Consider the following 20,283-nt stretch of genomic DNA (forward strand, 5'->3'; position numbering starts at 1 on the left):
TCATACTCTGCAGAGCGAAGTCGTAGGCAACCAGTGATGGTAGTAGTGAAGATCCATGGATGCCGCCAGGCCGATCTGTATATTCGGACTTTGAAATATTCTACCGGCATTTACGGCAACAACCGAATGTCCACACAAATTCTTTGACTGTCCTTGTCCTTCGCATTTATACAGGTGCGTCCAAGCTAAATTCTGAGGTCGAGATAACCATGCTCGTCGCCTCGCACAGCCAGAATCCCGCTGCGCGCGTTGTGATCTCGTGACTCAACACGTGCTCGTCTGGGGGGTTGATTTTTGAGCTTTGTTTTTTTGAATTCCTCGCCTGCAGTCGTAACATGAAAGTCAGCGGAAACGTGTATCCACGATGTCGAGCGCGACGCGTCGAGTCGTAGGTCTTGATCGTAATCGCCATGCTCCCCCATTCATGCAACATTATGTTCAACGGTACGCCATTTCCCCATCCTTTCCCCATTGCTCATGGCGTCTCTTCAGATATTTTTACTAGGTAGGGACTTTCCCTTGCTTCCGTTCCTTCACATGAGGTTAACCGGACTTCACGCAGAGCAAAATGCAATACAATCTGCGCGAGGCTGCACATGTAACAGTAAGGAGGGAGGTCCCATTTTATTACTCGCTAATTCTACCAGTCAACCGTATCCTGGTATTCCAACATCGCCTTGGAATACGTAACTTAGTCTGTGTTTATTTATTTGGAGCTGGCCAGAATTTGTTGGTGGGGTGGGTGACACCACTATATAGCCGCGAAAAACGCGGATTGACCTAATTGATGTCAGCATATTAATCCAGGCCACAATTTCAGCTTGAGTGCAGGTGATATGCGCCTCGTACTTCACTATTTCAGCATTATAACCGTGAATGTGTCGGTCGAGTTCCGAACATGCCCGTGCGTTAATGTCCCAAGATTTTTCTTTTCTTTGCTCATTGCTTCTTAGAGTCTCACGACATCTCTAGTATTATACCAATCTACGATCATACAAATTCCAATATTAGGGTGATATTATCTATTGTTATACGTTATCCATCAACTGACCTAGCAACCTTAGTTGCAAAGAGATGATTCATTCACATTGTCTGGTACCAAAGGCGCGAGCGCATATAATCACCAGCAACAACTGGTGTCTGCCTGCGCCTTGATTGTAGACCCTGGACAAGATCGACATATGTCATCTCTTTCGTCCAGAACCCTGATCTGAGAGCCTTAACGAGCGAATGGGTAAAAAACCCATGAAACTCTCCCTCCATCTCGTGCTCCCCTGCGAATTCGTAGTCATTACACGCCGCCACAACTACGTGAGAAGACATGTCTGGACGCCATCTCTGCTCCATTATTGAAGTACGGTTGGATATGCGCATCAGGTTCTGCATCCCAATGAGAAACATAACGTCGCGCCCATCGGTCAGGGGAAGAGCACTGCGCACTCTAGATTTTGGGTCTCTAGTGATACTAGCAGAGTGGCAGCAGTCGAGGATGACGGTGATTTGATTCCCTTTAGCCCGCGAAATTTCATAGAGAATCGTATTAATCTCTCGATCGCTGATGTCAGGAATTTTGTGTCCATTGGCATCGATGATGTCACGGTCGATGGGGCAAAGAGCCTCGGTAGGACAGAAAGCGTCGATACGTTCGTAGCCTTTGTTTTTTGCGCTGTAGCTGAGTGTCGAGACGCGTACATCTGGAATGCTTGACTTCCTTTCCTCAACATCTCTCGGACATTCCGAGCAAGTGTAGCTTGAGCCATGACCGGCAAAAAATATGACGATGTTGTCTCCTTTCTTGATGTTGGGGTTGCTGATGAGACTGCAAAGCGTGTTCGTGATATTGTCGCGTGAAGGAATGGAAGGATCGTTAGAGGGCGTATCTTTCTTGCCAAGGAGAAGTTGTATGCGGTTTATGGGAACCTTGAGATCTTTCTCCAAGTACGTCTTCATCAATAATGCATCTGCCACACAGCCGCACAGTGGATACCTCTTGTATCCGTCAATTCCAATGATGACAGCCCAGAACCGCGAGGCATCGATGCCGTGTGGTCTCTATTTTACTTGATAGTTAATAAGAAGGTGAATGATAAAACATTAAGCGTACTTCTGTTAATGTAATTCTAGGAAATGGCTTGAGTTTGATGGACCCAAACCCTTTGCCTAACTCATAAAGCTGTGTGCGCAGGTGACGGAGCCTATGGAGTTTTTCAAACGATGGATAAGCAGATTCATCATCGCTCATCGCCCTGTGCTTTGTCTCTTCAAAGACAGCTACTGAGTCGATGTGGCGAGATTCGGTATCGGATTCTGCCATCCTATACTGCACAGCTAGCTGCTTTTCGTGCTCTGTTAGACCCTTGAGTTCATCCTCTAAGCTCTCAACTTGAAGTCTATCCTCCGGGAAATCAAAATCCTCCTGACATCAACAGTTAGCACATCAGCTTCCGAAAATCCACAAAATAAGTATACCATGGCTACAGCATCCGAATCATCGTCAAAATTACGGTCCAAAGAAGATTGCTCTGGATTCTAAAGAAATTTGCGTTTCGATTAAAGAAAGCAAGAAGCAAAAATCAAATAGTGCCTACGGAATTTATCTCAGTGAAATCCCTGGAAGTACCGTCAACTTCCCATACCAATGGGGCACCGTGTACCTCCGAGTTAGCGGGCCCTGCATGCTGCCATGTCTCCAAAGAGAAACTTGGTTTGGTGTCAATTTTCGAATGCCATAGTCGCTCGTCGTGGACTGTGTGCATACGATGGAACCTCATGCTGTGATACAAGATGGATTTCAGGAAGCGAAGCGCTGACGGGGAGTTTCTAAGGTGTTACCAGTTATTCTATTTAACGGTTCCTAATTCTACTCAATGCAGACCAGTCGTCTGTGATTATTACCAATCATTTCCGTAAATCAGTGCTGTGAGTTTCTCACCATCCATTAATATTTATTACGGATACCTTGCTAGGCGCCAGCCACAGAAAGGTCAACCGTCGATACCGTGGGGATGAAGGACGTCAAACCCAAGAAAGGTGGATATACTGTACTTATAATGAAAACCTTCTCCGTTCAGAGTTCTCTACGAAAAGAAGTTATCCTATTAGCCATAACCCGGCAGTGCAATGTAACTACCATGGAACAAGCGGTCTTGGACTACTAGATCCTGCCGACAATTTGAAGGCATTAGTCATTTCTATGAACTTCGGAAGAATTTATCGGCACAGGGAACGTTTCGTGATGAGGGGCTAGGTGGTTTAATTGATACACAATCGCCGCTCACTGCATCCTCACTTCCGGAGAAAGTATGAAACCACATCAAACCTTAGAAGTAATTTTAGGTCCTTGACCATTTGTGGTATGGCACATGTACCCCGTGGCGTCTATGGCGCCAATCATCTCATCCGCTGTTGCTGGCAAGTTCCTGGTCCCGAAGTTATCGGACTCCGAGTCTGTTCATTTACCGTACCTTCGAGCTCCCAATCCTTTTGAACTCGATTCTTAGGGGAGATTTATCACTGGAAAGACGCTCGAAAGTTGCAAGTCGCAACATGATCGAGTTCTGCTCGATCAATGGAAACAGTGGCAGCATCACAACAGCTATTATGTAACAGCCTCGTCACTGCTTTGAGCCGTTATAAGCGCCTAACGGCAGTGGAACTGCGTGTGTATCTCCCACCACCCACGCAAGAGCCACTAATCACTCACATACGACGCCGACGACCTCATGCAAGATAATGTCTACCTCCCTCAATTTGTAGGCGCTCTCGTCCTCTTCAAAGGTTGTCCTGGTCGCTCATATTGATTAAGATGACACAGAATCTTGGACCACCGAGAGAACACTCCAATGCGCCTGTCAAGTTTTCCTCAGAAAACAATTATGTGAGTATTCGCCTTGCCGACCAAGAAAACACTGAAATTCCAGCGCAGGAATTACTTTCAAATATAATTAGCTTGCTCGAGCAGTACGAGAAGCAGCTGGCGATACATTATGGGATGGCAAGTGGAGCAACACCAGACGTTGATTCGGTCGCGGTGTTCCAAGAGGCAAAAGCTAGGGCGATGCGCAAGAAAGACGGCTCTTCCCTTGCGGCATATCAATTTCTCCACCAACTCTATCGCATTAGGCTCCGATTTCAATACAAATCCATTACATCACCGTTCCTTGCGAAGCAGGACAGCCCCTCGACCATCGAGGTAGGCAATATTCGGATTCTTTACCACTGGAATATCCTTGCTAATCGCTGGTTGGAAGCCACCTCTTGAAGTGGAGCGCTCAACATTCTGGGCAGTGATAATAGGCATCGACGCGTATGATTCGTATCCATTGCAAGGATGCGTATCAGATGCCACTTCAATGGAGAAATACCTGAAAGAGGACTTGGGCGTGCCGCAAGAACGAATACAGCTACTTCTTGGTTCTGAACACAGCTCGTCCGAAGACCTCTTCTTTCCATCCCGTGTCAATATTGTCAACACACTTCTTGGTCTCATTGATAACCCTCAAATCGAAGCAGGTGACAATATCATCATCTACTTTTCCGGGCACGGTTCGCGCTACTTCTCAGATGCATCCTTATACCGCGACACCGATTCTGAGGAGGACGAAGGGAGCCCTATTGAAGTAGAGGGATCCATCGAAACCATTTGCCCCATTGACAGAGATACCTTCGATGCCAGTGGGTTACGAATCCCTGACATCAGCGACCGAGAGATTAACGCTATCTTCCAGCAGATCTCTCGAAGCAAGGGCCACCGAATTACTTTTATCCTCGACTGTTGTCATTCTGGTAGCAACATTCGGCATTTCCCTGAGCCTGGTACACGTACTATTCCCCCACTACCACGCGCGTCTCTTCAACGCATGCTCCACATGGCCGATGGTAGCCTTGGTCACTATCCTACGTACAAATCGATTTCGGCGACGGATTGGCGCCCAGATATGTCTTCTCATGTCGTTCTCATTGCGTGCAAGGAATACCAAACAGCGAGAGAAGTGGAAACCGAAAGGGGGTATGGAGGGATTTTCACCGACGCGCTTCTTGGTACCCTTCGAACAGGGAATCTGAGTGAAGAGTCGACGTATGTTGATCTTCTTTTCTCGCTTCCACGGAGGCGCGGTCAGACACCTGTTGTTGCTGGGAAGCATAAGCGTGAGCGCCTCTGGTACAAGGACTAGGTAGGCGGACTGTAGCTCGTCATGATTTCAACTTCCAACATATCCCATTCCTGAGCATTAATGTCCAAGATATGTTAACGATCAATGATAGGACCCTATATCACCAAAATATGTGGATGTCATTCAGAATCCATTTGCTACATTCAGCATACGGAGCAACAGAGCGGAAAATGAGCACACACCCAATAAATGCTGAACCTTGCAAAAAGACATAGCTTCGACCATTGGAGAATTCAGTGACGTCCTGGAAACACTTGTTCTGACTACCGACTTGATCGACATCCCAAACGCCTGTCGTGAATCCTGTGTGGTGTGAATTAGTATATATAGATATATTGGACATTGCCCAAGCAAACAACGAAAGGTATTTATTCTCGTTTTCAACACACCTAGCCTGGGTGACTGTCGCCCATGTCAGATCCTAATGTACTGTCTCCAGATTTCATTCACAAAATCTGCGATGAATATCTTAATGCGATATTTGCTGAGTCCTTCACCCGTGGTAAGCTCCATGCTTCATTGTGAGAACTCCCTCCTCATCCGTGGTCTGTAGGAACGTATATTTTCATTTTCATCGTTGCCTTGACCAAACTTTGTGAGTCTATCCGTCTATTCTTCTTAATTCCTCTACCAGTGTAAATGCCCTCATGTCGAACGCGAAATTGCTTCTATTCCACTCCATACGTAACAAGGCCTTTGTCGCATATCTCCTTCCAGCGCGCAGCGACATCTACATCTACTAGTGGTGTGACAAAAGGCCCAGACAGACGCAGTATCTGCAATGCCGCCCGTGTACCCACAGCATGCCTCCGAGACTGGACCATGTCAACAAAAGAAGGCGACAAATACGGCTCCGCATCTATGAACCGAATAGTCAGTGGGTTGGTATCGATAATAAGCATCAAATCTGTAAAAGTGATCGGACGTGTCGCAGGTCGGGGTATCGATTTGGAAGGTCGGAGCACCCCAAGAGCTCGGAGCTGGTAGGCGATATTTGACTAAAAGACGAACATAAGCTCGTCTTTGAGCAACGAGGAAGAAAACCTGGCATATCGACTGGACATGCGATCCCAACCTCTGCAGCTATGTCTGCCTGGAGCGATAAAGATGGACTATACGAGGTCGAGGTTTCTGACGAAGTACCAGTTTTGTACGATGACAAGAGCTTAATAGTCACGAAGATAGGAGTCATAGTTCAATAGCAGGAGTGAATAACAGGCAGCGAGGACGGCTGCTTGAAACACCAGCTCAGGGAGAGACTCCTTTCCTACGAAGAGGTCGGAATTGCCAGCATGAGCCTCTCGAAAGACACAAAAATGATATATGTACGCGCGTGGCGGTTCCAGCCAAATTATAACCCTAACCATAATAAAGGTGAGGTTAGGTTTACATTCAATGTCTGGAGGGGGATCATACCCTATAAAAAGCAGTCCCATCCTTCCCCAGGCCCTCACACCTCTCCCTCAAACCACCACCATCGACAAATCTCACCCTTCCACGCCTCCCTCCTACGTCCGCACATTCAACCAGAGCCTCTCTTTTCATCTGTAAGCCTTTCTTCTTGCATTATCTCCATGAAGGAGTATTTACCGCGAGATGAAGAACGATGCATGTCCAACGACGAGACGTGGCAGCGATGACAACGCAGCAGAGTATGGAGTCGCCAGAACCGTATTCGCTACCACCAACGGCGTTCTACACCCCGTCGAGAGCGTCTCGCGTTATTCCTGTCTATAGCAACTCGCAGCTGACCACGCCGGTCCATGTTCACCGCCATTATGTATCCAGTCCCGACGCGTCATATCCGCGATCTGGACGCGAATATATTGCGCCGCCTTCGCCGTCCATCCTCGGTAAACCGTGCCCTCGTCATATCCAGCTGCCATCTCAAATAGAAAGTGATATCCCGACAGTGGTCCATCTACTGTTGCGTCCGAGCCGAGGGGAGATGATAATGGAGCTCGACTTTGCTCGCAGTCTGGCATGCGTGCGTGTTCTTGATTATGAGGCCTGCGTCAATGAGGCAGCGACCAGCCCGCCTCTTCCGTCACTAGCCATCATCCACCAAAAGCTTCCATGGCCCATAGTCATACAGAGGTCGGGCGATCGAGAATGGGTCACGGTCGCCGATGTTGTCGGGACGATATGGTATGCTCTGCACATACGCGACACCCTGCAGACGTCTACATCGTCACCGTTCCTCGAAAGTCAGGACGATGCGCCTTTTGACGGTCGTCGAAGTATGCGAGGCTGCGACGAACGAGAAGTGGTCCGGCGACCCAGACTGATGTACTTGAGGGGAAAGACACGATTTATGGGACTCCGCGCTATAGGAGGCGACACCTGGGAACTACTTGTTGCATAGGGCGCGTAAGTCGCGCCCATGCGGCCGTCGGGATATAATTTTTGGAACAAGAGCTGGCGACTCATCTATATGTACTATCAAAGTTGTATCAGTTAAACGCAATAGACAAAGACAATGGACTATCTCAACAAGAGCTTGCATCTCTTTCGCCTAGTCTGAGCGCCGGTGCATAAAAGGGTGACAACCATCGACGTTGAGATATCGGCCTTAACCCTAGGAAAAAGTAGGGTCAGGGTTACACTCTCAGTGATTCCCCAATTGTTTGGTATCTCCCACCATGCTACTCTCGCCAACGAGCTCTGTTACGCAGACCAAAGGGCTCTGAACGTCACACATGCAGCATCGGTCTTCTTTCCCAATACCCTACGTCACCACTGCACAAACCGCTCTGCCATTGCACATCGATGCTGTTCTCGAGTGCGAACACGATGTCAGTGCAATCCGCGGTGAAATGAGGGGCGCATAAATTCGGTATCGCACATCGTCTCAGTAGGGCCAAACGAATACTGTGGTGAAGATTTTCCAGAGACTCGGCGGGACAGGTACTAGGTCAAGGTTGTTCGGCGGAGAACGCGGGCCGACTGCTGTACCAAGCAACAAACATTGCGCTTGGCATCTAACAGGTGCCCGAGTGCGCAGCAATATACATTGAAACGGGCTTCTCAGAGCGCATCCGGAAAATGGCTTGAGCAACCTACAAAATCACGACTGTTACAACTCGAGTGCTGCAATAACAGCACCCACAATTTACTGCGACATGAGCACAGCATCCTCTCAGAGCTTTTCCTCCATTGCGATGGCTGCCACCACGATTTTTGTCAGAAACATCCATCGTCTACTAACGACGATTCATCCCGACCGCGGCCTTGCTACCATGGCAGTATATTTGGCCATCGGCATGCTCATCGTTACCGCCTTTTTGGTACTGAAGTTCCAAAAGCTGAGGGCTAGGATGCGGCTCTGGGAACTGGCGTCGGATGGACATGAAGGCCAACTTGCTAAAGAGGCACAGACGGGCGACATCGTTCCAGTGAATAATATGGTAGAGAGCATGAATACATCGTCCATCGAAGAGGGAAGCCGGTTGTCGGGGAAAGCGCAGTACTACTACCACGGATGAATGCCGACTTCACCACAGCCTTCATAATTACGTACCCGTTGGTCTTTTCGCCTAACGATCCCTTCCACTATTGGATGAACTCCTTCGTTATTGAATTGCGTTGAAAATATCACTGCTCGGTGCTCCGTTCTGCACTATGTCAGAGGGAGAGAGAAGTTCACAGAAAATGTACTGACCTTGATTGGCCTTAAATTTGATTCTCTGTAGATTGTCTTCGCCCCATACCATTCCTTAGCTTTAGTGGGTGCATCGGAGAAATTCCCACTAACGATAAATCACAAATAACGAAGATATTCTCAGCACCGTGCGATCAAATTGACTTTAACAAGCTGTATTGAACGAATGGTCAGATTGTAAACGGACTAGATGGGAACCAATTGCTCACTGGGCATCCGATTCCTTCTCTACCCATTCAACCGGTCATTTAACTCCCATCGCCATAGTGAATAGTAACAGAATGGGACAGACGACCGATCCTTCATGTCAATTCTTCTTAGCTTCGCCCGCCGGTGCTGTTCAAATAGACCAAGGACAGCATAGTTTCTGCATATAGACTACAAGTAAGACTTGTACTGCAGAATTCCTGGAATCGACTCACCGGGCACTGACAGTCTGTCGTACTGCAGAGCAGAGAGTGAATGGAGATCAATGGGTGGGCCGATGTGGATTCGGACTTTGAAATGTTCTCCTGGCATGTCCGGCAAGAGCCGCAGTTCTTTCTCGTGAGCGTCGTAGTACGCTAATGTTACACATCTGGTTCTGATGTCTACTTATAACTGATCTATTTGCATACACAAAGTTTACTACAATTCTACTGTTTATTCTGTTACTGTAAATGCCCTCGAATCATATGTAGACTGCCAGTACTCCGCTTCATACGTGACAAGGCCTTCATCACATATCTCCTTCCAATGTGCAGCCACCTCAGTAGCAGACGGCGGTATAACAAAAGGTAGAGGCAGACGCAGTGTTTGCAACACCGCATGTCTGCCCACAGCATGCCTCCGAGACCGGACCATGTCAACGAAAGAAGGCGACAAAACCGGCTCCTCATCGAAGAACTTGAAAGCCAGCGAAGTGAGTCTGGGAACGACATCCGGGTGGACATGAGCATTGAGCCCGAGGGTGAGTTCATCGCTTTCAGCATTGGCAGGTGCCGACCAACAGGACATCGATAAGCTGGAGAGCGATGTCGTTGTTTTAAGAAGACTGATTAAATCAGCTTTTGTTTCAGCAGACATAGGGAATTCGGTACTGATGGAGAGAGATTTCAAGTTGCGTGCTGTCGAGCCAAGTAGAGACCTGGGAACCCGGACGATATACGAATGCTCATATGCCATATTCAGAGACTCCAGACCAGGAAATTCTACATGCGAAAGAAGATGAACGATTCCTCCCTCCGACGAGAAACCAAATTCTATCATATCTTCACTCTCTTCAATTTCGTACACTTCAAGGAATCGAAGGCGCTGATGAGACGAAGGAGAGAGTATCACATCAAACTCCGGACTATCATAGCATTGCAGAAAAGCCATGTTGATGTTCGTCGCGAGCTTCAAAATATCGATATGGGTGGCTGTCCCATCAGACCCATCGTACTCAGTGAGTTGTGACCATGGTAAGTTAATCCGTTTGAAAACGGTGTGTGCTCCTTTCAGAGAGAGGCTGTAAAGCAGCGGAGCGTACTCGAAGGCGTCAAATCTAGGCTTCGCCAAATCCACAGGTAACTCAGGTTCGTCATCTATGAATTCGATGCAAAGACGATCTAAGCGGTGAAGGGAGCCTCTGGCTGCGGAGAAAGCATGTAGAAAATCATAAGGGATGGTCATTAAAACATCGGTCCACTGTGGCGCGCTCAAGAGAAGAACAGGTATGAGACGGATCCTTGGAACCTTCCTCGAACTGTAGATAGATAGCGCGATATCGTCCATCGCAGACCGTTGAAGATACATCTGAAGAAGATTCTGGCACGCCTCCTCGTTCCGGTATACGTCGAAATCCAGCCTAATGAACGACCAAAGCTGCGATGTCGACAGCGCGGTCGCCCTCCAATCCCTGCAGACCTGGGAAAGAACCAACGGCACGAACTGCCCATTCAATGACTCCTCTTCTCTTACAACTACAGCCTCGAAGTGGTATATGAAGAAGATTTTGTGTACGATGTTGTCTGAGATCGTACGGATGGGGCAAAGGATTGTCTTGCAGGACTCAATCAGGCGCTCGACGCGTCTCTCCTCATCCAAAAGCGCCTCAAGCGCAGCCCCTGTCTGGGTTCTCCGTTCCCGTAGTCCGGCTAAAAAACCATGGCCTTCACCTATAACGCCCTTCAGCTGAATACGCTCGGCGGGAAGTGGGGGATTGTTCGACTTGAGCAATTCATCCATTCGAGAATCTGGGAGCTCGATGGTGGGAAATTTGACGGGAGACGCTTCTGAATTATTCCCACATTGCGAGCAGCGGGGTGAGCCTGCCATCTAGAACACTGATAAGATATATAGTCAATACGAGCCCAGAATGTCTTACCTTTGAGTAGTTTGTCAATGCGACCTCAGTCAAAATGGATGGTTCGGAAAAGGTTGGCAAATTTTGTTTCTTTTTTTGGTAACAACACTTTGAAACGTAAGGGCGGGCTGTCCAAAAGCAGCAGTCGTGGGTAGTGCAAATACTGTCAGCGACACAGCAGAGGGGAGTCGCAGCACGAAAGCCTTTCGACAAAGCCCTCTTCATCGCAGTACGATAGCCTTTTAACGGAATCATTATAAATCAATGTGACGGACGTCCTAGCAAGAATCATGGCAACCCCTATTTTCTGCTTCGGAGTCATCATCCAGACATTCTGCACACCATCCATCAAAATAACTGCTTTGTGAGCAACCCAGTACTGTGCAGAAATGAGGGCAAGACACCGAGGATAGACCTGACAGGTGTCATATTCATGGAATACAAAATTATTTAGACAACTTCAGCGGTATGAATCTGAAGAACTTGCAAGAAATGAAGTACTATCGTTCAACGAGGCCGCAAGGAGAACAAACTATCAATGTCCCATCAAGTATATACGAAAGTAGTTCCAGGGTATGTCAACAATCAATTCTCTCAACAAGAGAAAGGGAATCAATCATCAGCTATCTATTATTTCGTAAAGATGTAGATGCCATTCAAAACCTATTTGACCACTCAGCACTGAAGCCAACAGAACAGAAAGATAGTTTCTCACCCAAGCAGCAGAGTCACCGAATGCCGAACCTTGCGACAAGACGTAGCTTCGGGCGTCAGAAAATCCAGTGACGTCCTGGCAACATTGTTCTTGACCACCTGCTTGATTGACATCCCAAACACCCGTCGTAAAGAACCCTATGTATGGTGTGAATTAGTACATCGGGCACCCCTGAAGCAAACAAGCTCACCGGCTAGGTTCGTATTAATGATAAGCATCAAATCCTTAAAGTGATCGGACGTATTGCAAGTCGAAGAATCAATTTGAAGAGTCGGAGTGCCCCAAGAGCTCGGGGTCGGCAAGCCGTAGTTGACGTCTACGAGAAAGGAATAAGCTAAAATCCGATGACAACCTGGAAGGAAAAAAAAAAGACATACCCACTGGTCCGTGGTCCGTGTTCCACCACCACATCTTGATACCGTCTGTAGTGAGCTCGAGCACATACGTAGCTCCATTAACATCGTTCGCGGCCTGGCCGAAGCTGGTCTTGCTGTTTACCGAGACACCGCAGGACTGGTAGTTGACAGTCGCATCGCAGTTGGTGCCGCCCTCCGAGGCGGCGACATTCAGGTTCGCGCCGTTGATATTGCTCTCGTCCATCCAGCAGCCGGCACCGCTGTGCACGGACATGGTATTTTGGGTATACGAGTTCACCCCCTCGACCAAGTCAATCTCGCCTAGAGCACGATGGGTTCTTAAACGCAAGCAAGCGAAACAACGGGAGGGGGGACAATCGCTTACCAGTTTCAGGCCATGTACCGCTGCCGGTGAACTATCAATTGGAAATGATGAGTATCTAGCCCCACGCAGAATAAATGAACGAAGGCATACCCAAATGGCCGGCCAGACACCACACATACTGGGCATCTGGTGGACGTCGACAATGAACAGCAAGTTCTGCGACGGATTGAACGTCTCGTTCGACGACATCCGAATGGCGTTTCGCAGAGCGACGTCCTCCGCCTGGTCGACGCCAATCCGGACCTTTCCATCAGACTGGGTGTACACCAGCCCGCTGCTCTTCCCGTTAACATAGTTGGCGCATCCCTGGTTGTCGGAGGCCTGTTCTTCGCTAAGAACGCACGTTAGAAACGATCAGGAGTACGAGGAAGGTAGTTACACACAAGTTGAAAAAATCGATGAGGCCATCTCCCGTCAGCGACTTGTACATCGTCCATCCGTCGCTCGACGTTTGGTCCCGTCTGTGTTTGTGTCGGTGGCCAAAGCTGTGGGACGATCCGGTCAGTGCATACGCGGCACCGCCCAGCGAGATGGCAGCGAATGCAGAAATAACGCGCATTGCGGAGTAATGAGTGTAGTGAAAATGAGCGTAAGATAAAGGCAAGGGGGGGGGGGGGGTATGGTGATTGCAAAGACGGTCGCTCCCTGTCCGCGAGCCTTATGTACATGCCCTGTCGTGGGGATCCACTGTAATCAAACACCCTAGTTGACAAGTGGCCTATCAAAAAACGCTCCACGATCAGCTAACACATTGAAATTAAAATCCTAATTATAACCTACCATTTTAGTCAAGCGTCGAGACTGGTTTGTAACATTCAAGTTTCGGGGAGAAGGTTCACTTGGCCTGGACGACCGAGATAACAGCCGAAAGGTTAAGCAATTTGCAAAGAGCACGGCATAATCCTGGAACCGGAGTTCACGAGTTGGCCAAGCGTTACCACATAAGAAGAATATCCTCTGGGGCAACGTCGTCCCGCTGGACCCATAAAGATTGTGTTCTAGTGAGCGTCGATGCGCAGTTAAAGATTTTGATATTATGTCATAGTGGGTCCTTGGGTACTGACCCACACACCACTGGCATATCCCTAAGAGGTGAAATGCCGCCAAGACCAGTGCACATTGCATGGAAACGATGGACTAATAGTTGCGATGGCGATACATGACAGCACAAGCGCTCAATGTCATGGGGTAATTACGTACGTACACAGGCAAAAATCCTCATGCATGATATTACGAGTCTACAGAGCAAGCACAAGGTACGACGTGAGAATGTCGGTGTTTACCATTCTGCCACATCCGTTCAGCACAGGATTAACGATATGAATGAAGACGAACGAACCTAAAGCAAAAACGGGTCTAGCAGCTGGATCACATGCTTATCGCGTCCACCATCCTTCTCGGCCCAATATACTTTCTACCCACATCTCCCGAGTTTTCTCCTTCGAAAAGGCTCGCTCTTTCATTCGGTCTTCGCGGAGAGTGAATTTGGTGTGCGAATTATCGTCGCACGACGTCACCAATTCCCTGAACACCTTCACCATCTTTTTATCAGCTATCTCTGCTCGCGGAACGACGGGACCAAGCTGCACGATAACACGACGGAGTGTCGGCGGCAACACTGCCGGATCGCTTTCCAAGACCATCTGCAGTTCTTCAGCAAATGCGGGAGCGCTGGAGACGCCAGATATTCGTAGATGTGTCAAGGAAGGGAAGAGCACATCAAAGCCTATGTCAAGAAGCCCGAGTGGGTTCCTGTTGCCGACAAAATGGACGCGACGAAGCTTGGGCATCTCCGCAGCTAAAGGGTACGAGTAAAACCCACTTATCATGAGATCGCGAAGATTGGGGAATGAGACGCGGTATACGCTGGCGATAAGTGAAGTAGACGTTGGTCCGTTGGACATGTACAATGACAACGTTTCGAGGGTGCACGATGTGAGCTGCAAGAGCGAGATGTAATCCGAGGGATCTTTGGCCGTTTCGGATATGAAGAGATGGCGAACGTTATGTATAGGAGGGAGTAGAGGTAATTCCCGATTCAGACGTGTGAACTGTGTGGGGGAAGAGAGGGATATCGAAGTGAAGCGTAAAGGCAGCGTGATATTGTGAAAATATTTCGAAACCTGACTTAGGTCGGAAAAAGTTTTCCCTCCGTCGTTGCAGGCTAGCTGGCATATCAAAAATACGAGCTCGTTGGGACAGGAGAGAAACGACATGGTTGTTGGAGGCAAAGGGGTATTCCGTTGAAAATGTAAGATAGTCTCGAAATTGCGACATTACTTCGCGACCGGTCACGTGCATCGTATACGCAATAGTGAGGCAACTCGGGTCATCATACTGCGTATACGAGGGAGCTGACAGAGCTGAAGGCATATTTAGCGCATGCGAACGAGGAATGAATGAGTGTCGGGTATCTGCGACCAACCATTATTTAGATTCCACGTGCGGAGAAGTGCTAGTGGCTTACTGAGAAGGGGAATCGTTTGTAGGAATGTGTCAAGGACCTCTGCAACATCGTAAATCTGGCGTGATGTGGTCCGAAGATGATCCCTGGGCCTGATTATCTGTATGCATATTCTCAGCGATTCGATGCAAGAAACATAGTCTATCGTACATACCGATGCCGGGGCTGGTTACTCATTCTTGCACCAACTTGAAAGAACGAAAGATAAATATAAATATGCACCATTCACCGACCAGAAAGGAGACTTACACTAGAAATCAATCGCTCAAACTGCCCACTTCTAAAGCCGCGCATAGAGCGGGAGAATGATGTACCAACTCCAAGCTATAGAAACGATAATAAAACTTTCTGTGCATTTCACTTCGGTTTCCTAAAGGATGATAAGATTTCATGCATCCATGGAGGGATACTGATAATTCAAGATTCGTGATGGTGAGGAAGGTTCAACGAGCGCCACGTGGCTCCGAATCGTGACTGAGCTATTTTTGGCTGTTCTACCAGACTTCTTTCCACCCTTGATTCTTTCAACAAAATATATCTTTCAGCCTTGCTGTTATGTCAAAATCAAACCACAAGTACGTTTCTATTCCGAAGCCTTCCATATTACAATGTGATAGCCCCAGCTGATATGATTAGTAAACTATAAAAATAGTATCGTTGTCACGATCGATCGATACCTTGAAACTGACACGTCAACTTCATTCCACTCTTCTACGTACTTCATACTTTGAGAGTGCAAATCAGTCAACAAAGGGCATAAAGTGACATTAATGGAAGATATTGACTGGGGATTGCTCTCATCCTACATTAGCTACTTGTGGAGTGGTCTGTCTCTTCTCTTCAATCTACTCACCTTTTCTGATGTCCACATGCAGTAACTACTCGAAGATGGCTATTTATTAAGCTTTGTCGCGTCCCGGACATCGAAACAGCGTCTATGGATTTTCTCTGGCGACACGTGCCGAGAAGTTTTCGATACCAGAATCGAGATTACCTTATCATGACAAGGATTGCCAGGGCACAACGTACAATTCTCAGATTGGAAGGATTTGAAAGACGATACAAGATCCGCCCTTGTGGCCCAACTCCGCGATTATGTCCTGCAGCTGCGAAATATCCCACCTCCTGTCGAATCTTCTATGTGCGACTCTGCACCGATTGCCCTTACGGTCGTTATGTCGACGAGGAACAAATGAATCTTCAGCCCCACTCGGGCGTTCTTCTGCAATGTAGTCGCCCTGAAGTCGTAGAATCGCATCGAAGGTGTCATCACACATGGCGATATCGCACTGAGGAGTATCATGATTGACGGGAATAATCGATTGGGAGTACGTGAAGGCGCTTTTTGGCACTATTATTTTTGAGCCTTGGGAGAGGGGCATCCCCAAGATTATCCCCTCGTTCGGGTTTGAAGCATCGGTCGACCAAGGATTTAGCTGTGGTATTGCAAAGTGTAAAGCACTGAATATTTGAAACACGGGTTGGCATTACTTTATACTAGCTAATCGATTGCTGACGACTATTTACGTAGGGTACGGTATGAGTGGCAAGCGCCGAGACATTCCGACAATCAGAGTTTACACCGCGAGGAGACTTATCTTTCTCGTATCGATATCTTTCTTTAGCTATCTTGGTAGGCGATCACCTGAAATCGGACAATAAGATTCGCGATGAGTACGGCCCTTTGACCTTACATTACCATTTTCAGCTCCTCCATTCTTGCCGCTCACTGCTGTCAGGTGTGTTGTGTTGTAGGTTTTCCGGGCCGGTCTGGATAGAACGGCTTACAGATAAACTACAGATGACCGTTTATCTAGGTGTTGCGCTATACTGCGTCAGGATCGACGCATCCATACTTTCATTGGGTCCTCGTGGCCAGTGAGGCCACACCATGGCAATCTCCACTCTCCTCGACCCATACATTCGAGATCATTCGTAACGTCGATGACTGTCAACGGCCTGCCAGGGCGTTGGGAAACGAGATTCAAAGCGGCCAATTTGGGGAACTCAACAGGTTTTTTACTGGTATCGCAGAGTTCGCGCAGAGAGATCTGGGCATGGGCTCCATCAGGAAGGTGATCGAGAGCCATCCGGCAACGGACGATAGTTAGAAAATCCAGGGCCCGACTGGATGGTCGTGCGCCACTTGGGTTTTTTTTGCGTGTCATGATCACCTGGGAGGAGATGGCGATATTTGGTATTCCCGACGGCCTCACACCAGAGATGCTGTACGATAGCATTCTAGGAGAAGGGTATAGATTCATGATGGGGAATATATTCAGCAATCCCTTACCTGTCGTCCAGCTTGGTACTCGCTGGCAGATATGTGAGGGCCCATGATTGGCGTGGAGTTGCCGTGGCTGAAGCTGAGAATACAATCTCAGACTGCTAATGAATTGTTAGAGAGTACTTACCTCTCAGTCGAGAGACCTTGGCCGCTCTTCTTGATATTCTTAAATGACATGCTGGTTTTGTTTGCCACGACCAGGCGGGCTGTGGTCGAATGGTTGTGCTGATGAATGTATCGCCGTTAATGAGAGCAGCGGAGCAAAGCTTTTCTCATTGAGGCGTTTCCACTCCTGAGAATACCCATCTCCGATTGTGGGTCCTAGAACCGAGGCTAAATTATGATGTATACTGTTACAACATGTCGACAAAAGATGAGAAAAAATAATTATTGTTCTGCGTCTATGCTTCCTTCGGCCCCGTATTCGGTCACGCTTTGCTTAACTGAGACCTGCATGGGCTGAGTGAACGACGTTCCCTATGATCTCGCACGCTCAGCAGATGCTCAGAAAACGGAGTATAAAGGCACTCACGGGGGTAAAGATGTTCAGACGTCGCGGGCTTCTCATATTGAATACGTCGAAGTCCACGATACCGTCAGAGGTGGATCGTTCTCGGCTGTTCCTCAGTTCATACCGAGTTATGAGGGTTGCCAGTAGCGAGTTTGAGTACACTGAAATAAGGGCGTGAGTAGTAGCGTGGCGAGTCTATCCATTATTAATACGGACGTTTGGATATGACGAAGTGTAGACCTAGGAAGACGAGGTTGTTGTTCATTACGAGCCACTGAAATTTTGATCAGGATTAATATGAAAGAGTCGGATGACATGGGACCCTTTGTGCTTACGCAGATCATCGAAGCGATGGTGGCAATGCTGGTAGCAGTGAACTGAAAGTATCTGCGGATGCGAGTCTGGAAGACATACCATGTCACAGCTCCACATTCCAAGGTGTATAGTATGAGTGAGTCTATTATATGATCAAAGCTAGCACTGGGCGTCAAATTAAAACTTGGGACTAGATCGGAAATAGCGTCGTACCTCAACGAAGCTTTGCGGCTCTTGTGAAGTAATTTTAACAGTGAGCCAGTAACGAGGATATCCACAGCGGAGGAGAGTCCGAGTCCAGCTGAGAATACCCACTAGGTGTGCAATTAATCGGTGAGTGGGAGGAGATGGAAGAGATTCGTCGTACGTTAAAGTTATTCCTGAATCCAGAATATGTTTGAATGGACAGCCTGCGAAGTGCATGTGGTTAGTCTTCCTGAGGGGTGAAAAAGTGATATCAAACGTGCATGGCTCCAGCAGTAACTGAGGTAAACATTTGAATCGTAAGTACCGAGGAAATTGTATGGATGCGCACCGCAAGCACAAGCTGTGGGAATCAGGATGAGATCGGGGCAGAAGAAATATTTGTAGTAGATGCACTTAGACGGAGGAAAGCGAGGATGACCTGGCAGATACAAAACAATCAGGATCTCGTGTTTGCAAAAAGATTGGTGGTCTATAATTACAATCGATCCAGCAAGTATCCGATTGTTCTTACTTACTGTACGGTTTAGATGAGCGTTTGCGGATTAAGAGTTGAAGGGAAGGCTCACGCCGAAAGATTCGTTCAGCGAAAAAACTATATGGATGTAAGAAGAATCGAGGTTGGAACCGTAATGGACACGACGTACAGATGGACGCAAATCGTAGAAACGGCCTTTGGTCGATAAAATCAGAACGATCACCATATGAATCAAGGTGCGACGTACTGTCAAGATAATGGTAATCTTTGACGGCACTATGATCAGTCGATGCCGAGTTTCGTAGGTGAGAAGCCTACCGGTATCGCTCTAGGGGCAACATCAGACGGGGCGATAACTGTAGAGAACAGGAACATACTGAGGGATTTGGTCTATCCTAGCTGTGTCGTTAAAGTGAACAATCAAATAGTTCCATAGGCCGGCCCAGACAGTTCCACTGTGTGCAACGTCGAATAGCCTTACGTCGCCGTATAAGCCGACATCTGGATTTCCGAATGGAGAAAACCGACCAGAGGATGGTAACCTGTGGTAGTAGTGTCAGAGATGCGTTGTATTTGATCAGAACAAGGATTCTCTGACCAGAGCTTTGATTCGGGGCTTGTCCGTTGGGAAGAGCTTGAAGTACAGAAGAGATTGGACGGACATCATGCCGGTGAAACTTTTTAAAAAGCGCTCAGCTGTTGATAATGCATCGAAGACGAAGACACATACGTCGCAGAGAACAGACCACCCAGAAGGAGAGAGCCTAGCGTAGACGAGGTATTGACCATGACGAGCGGAAGGAAGGCAACAGCACTCTGCAACAGCTTATTTGATCCCACTCATTTATAATCCAGGCCTCCGGTAATAGGAGGGTGGCGCTGATAGCATTATTTGACAACTGATCGACCGTCACAGGCATAACCACCATTGCAAACTACGGGCCATGAAATCCACAGGTGGAAATCCGATTTTCCGAGCGCCCTGCCCCTTCTCTGATGGTGAAATGATAAATAATGCCTATGATATTGGGATACTTTTACATAAGTACGAACTCAAGGGCACACGTTTCCTGTCCCATGTTCGCATCCCCTGACCTTTTGTGGGCCTTTTCCAAGGGCCGCTGAGCAGTTCAAGTTTCAACTTCGATCAGAGGCTAGAGTCCCCACTGCAACGGATCTAAATCTGATGATAAAACGTTATCAGTATCAGCACGCCCCGTGGCTAGACTTGCAAGATAAGTCACACGGTGATTAAAAAAAAAAAGTTGGAATATCCAACCTTTGAAATTTTGAAGATACTAGACCGGACCGGTGGAGTGGGAATCGGAGCTCAAAAAAACGCGACTTGTCACAGCGTGACTGTACGCGCCTCTGTCGATGACGACCAGGGCGGTGAGCCCGACCGAC

The 20,283-nt window shown here is 47.9% G+C and overlaps 9 protein-coding genes across 9 annotated transcripts; 3 read left to right on the plus strand and 6 right to left on the minus strand.

Moving 5' to 3' along the window:
• Positions 1–976: 976 nt before the first annotated feature.
• On the minus strand, positions 977–2,825 carry BT62DRAFT_1070945 (uncharacterized protein). Its single transcript, XM_043178708.1, has 4 exons — positions 2,589–2,825; positions 2,470–2,529; positions 2,105–2,416; positions 977–2,052 (listed from the first exon to the last, which is right to left on the minus strand). The coding sequence occupies exons 1-4, from the start codon at positions 2,769–2,771 to the stop codon at positions 1,084–1,086; spliced, it is 1,524 nt and encodes a 507-aa protein (XP_043045208.1). The 5' UTR covers positions 2,772–2,825; the 3' UTR covers positions 977–1,083.
• A 569-nt stretch (positions 2,826–3,394) lies between these two features.
• BT62DRAFT_959619 (uncharacterized protein) lies at positions 3,395–5,195 on the plus strand. The gene is made up of 3 exons (XM_043188510.1): positions 3,395–3,752; positions 3,806–4,192; positions 4,251–5,195. Exons 1-3 carry the CDS (start codon positions 3,723–3,725, stop codon positions 5,172–5,174), a joined length of 1,341 nt encoding a protein of 446 aa, XP_043045209.1. The 5' UTR covers positions 3,395–3,722; the 3' UTR covers positions 5,175–5,195.
• A 1,332-nt stretch (positions 5,196–6,527) lies between these two features.
• On the plus strand, positions 6,528–7,731 carry BT62DRAFT_925892 (uncharacterized protein). Its single transcript, XM_043184900.1, has 2 exons — positions 6,528–7,609; positions 7,679–7,731. Exon 1 carries the CDS (start codon positions 6,781–6,783, stop codon positions 7,537–7,539), a length of 759 nt encoding a protein of 252 aa, XP_043045210.1. The 5' UTR covers positions 6,528–6,780; the 3' UTR covers positions 7,540–7,609; positions 7,679–7,731.
• Positions 7,732–10,629: 2,898 nt separating this feature from the next.
• BT62DRAFT_940691 (uncharacterized protein) lies at positions 10,630–11,120 on the minus strand (the record flags this gene model as incomplete). Its single annotated transcript, XM_043187766.1, has 1 exon — positions 10,630–11,120. A coding segment is annotated over exon 1 (414 nt), but the record flags the coding sequence as incomplete, so codon positions are not given.
• Positions 11,121–11,514: 394 nt separating this feature from the next.
• On the minus strand, positions 11,515–13,212 carry BT62DRAFT_925894 (glycoside hydrolase family 16 protein). The gene is made up of 7 exons (XM_043184901.1): positions 13,001–13,212; positions 12,708–12,948; positions 12,618–12,648; positions 12,254–12,553; positions 12,067–12,192; positions 11,877–12,013; positions 11,515–11,824 (listed from the first exon to the last, which is right to left on the minus strand). The coding sequence occupies exons 1-7, from the start codon at positions 13,174–13,176 to the stop codon at positions 11,792–11,794; spliced, it is 1,044 nt and encodes a 347-aa protein (XP_043045212.1). The 5' UTR covers positions 13,177–13,212; the 3' UTR covers positions 11,515–11,791.
• A 31-nt stretch (positions 13,213–13,243) lies between these two features.
• BT62DRAFT_262474 (uncharacterized protein) lies at positions 13,244–13,985 on the minus strand. The gene is made up of 3 exons (XM_043180283.1): positions 13,957–13,985; positions 13,398–13,904; positions 13,244–13,335 (listed from the first exon to the last, which is right to left on the minus strand). Exons 2-3 carry the CDS (start codon positions 13,740–13,742, stop codon positions 13,276–13,278), a joined length of 405 nt encoding a protein of 134 aa, XP_043045213.1. The 5' UTR covers positions 13,743–13,904; positions 13,957–13,985; the 3' UTR covers positions 13,244–13,275.
• On the minus strand, positions 13,842–14,981 carry BT62DRAFT_262467 (uncharacterized protein). The gene is made up of 2 exons (XM_043180282.1): positions 13,957–14,981; positions 13,842–13,904 (listed from the first exon to the last, which is right to left on the minus strand). The coding sequence occupies exon 1, from the start codon at positions 14,831–14,833 to the stop codon at positions 13,994–13,996; it is 840 nt and encodes a 279-aa protein (XP_043045214.1). The 5' UTR covers positions 14,834–14,981; the 3' UTR covers positions 13,842–13,904; positions 13,957–13,993.
• A 1,110-nt stretch (positions 14,982–16,091) lies between these two features.
• Positions 16,092–16,277, plus strand: BT62DRAFT_881020 (uncharacterized protein; the record flags this gene model as incomplete). The annotated part of the gene is made up of 1 exon (XM_043182652.1): positions 16,092–16,277. A coding segment is annotated over one exon (186 nt), but the record flags the coding sequence as incomplete, so codon positions are not given.
• A 1,369-nt stretch (positions 16,278–17,646) lies between these two features.
• Positions 17,647–19,681, minus strand: BT62DRAFT_925898 (uncharacterized protein). The gene is made up of 19 exons (XM_043184902.1): positions 19,607–19,681; positions 19,475–19,553; positions 19,405–19,418; positions 19,254–19,352; positions 19,195–19,204; positions 19,124–19,141; positions 19,046–19,071; positions 18,968–18,993; positions 18,881–18,915; positions 18,795–18,819; positions 18,730–18,741; positions 18,662–18,677; positions 18,562–18,604; positions 18,408–18,508; positions 18,294–18,359; positions 18,215–18,242; positions 18,096–18,153; positions 17,901–18,040; positions 17,647–17,845 (listed from the first exon to the last, which is right to left on the minus strand). The coding sequence occupies exons 1-19, from the start codon at positions 19,663–19,665 to the stop codon at positions 17,756–17,758; spliced, it is 945 nt and encodes a 314-aa protein (XP_043045216.1). The 5' UTR covers positions 19,666–19,681; the 3' UTR covers positions 17,647–17,755.
• Positions 19,682–20,283: the final 602 nt, after the last annotated feature.

Source organism: Guyanagaster necrorhizus, assembly GCF_019112545.1.
Source record: "Guyanagaster necrorhizus MCA 3950 unplaced genomic scaffold BT62scaffold_2, whole genome shotgun sequence".
Classification (NCBI taxonomy): Eukaryota; Fungi; Basidiomycota; class Agaricomycetes; order Agaricales; family Physalacriaceae; genus Guyanagaster; species Guyanagaster necrorhizus.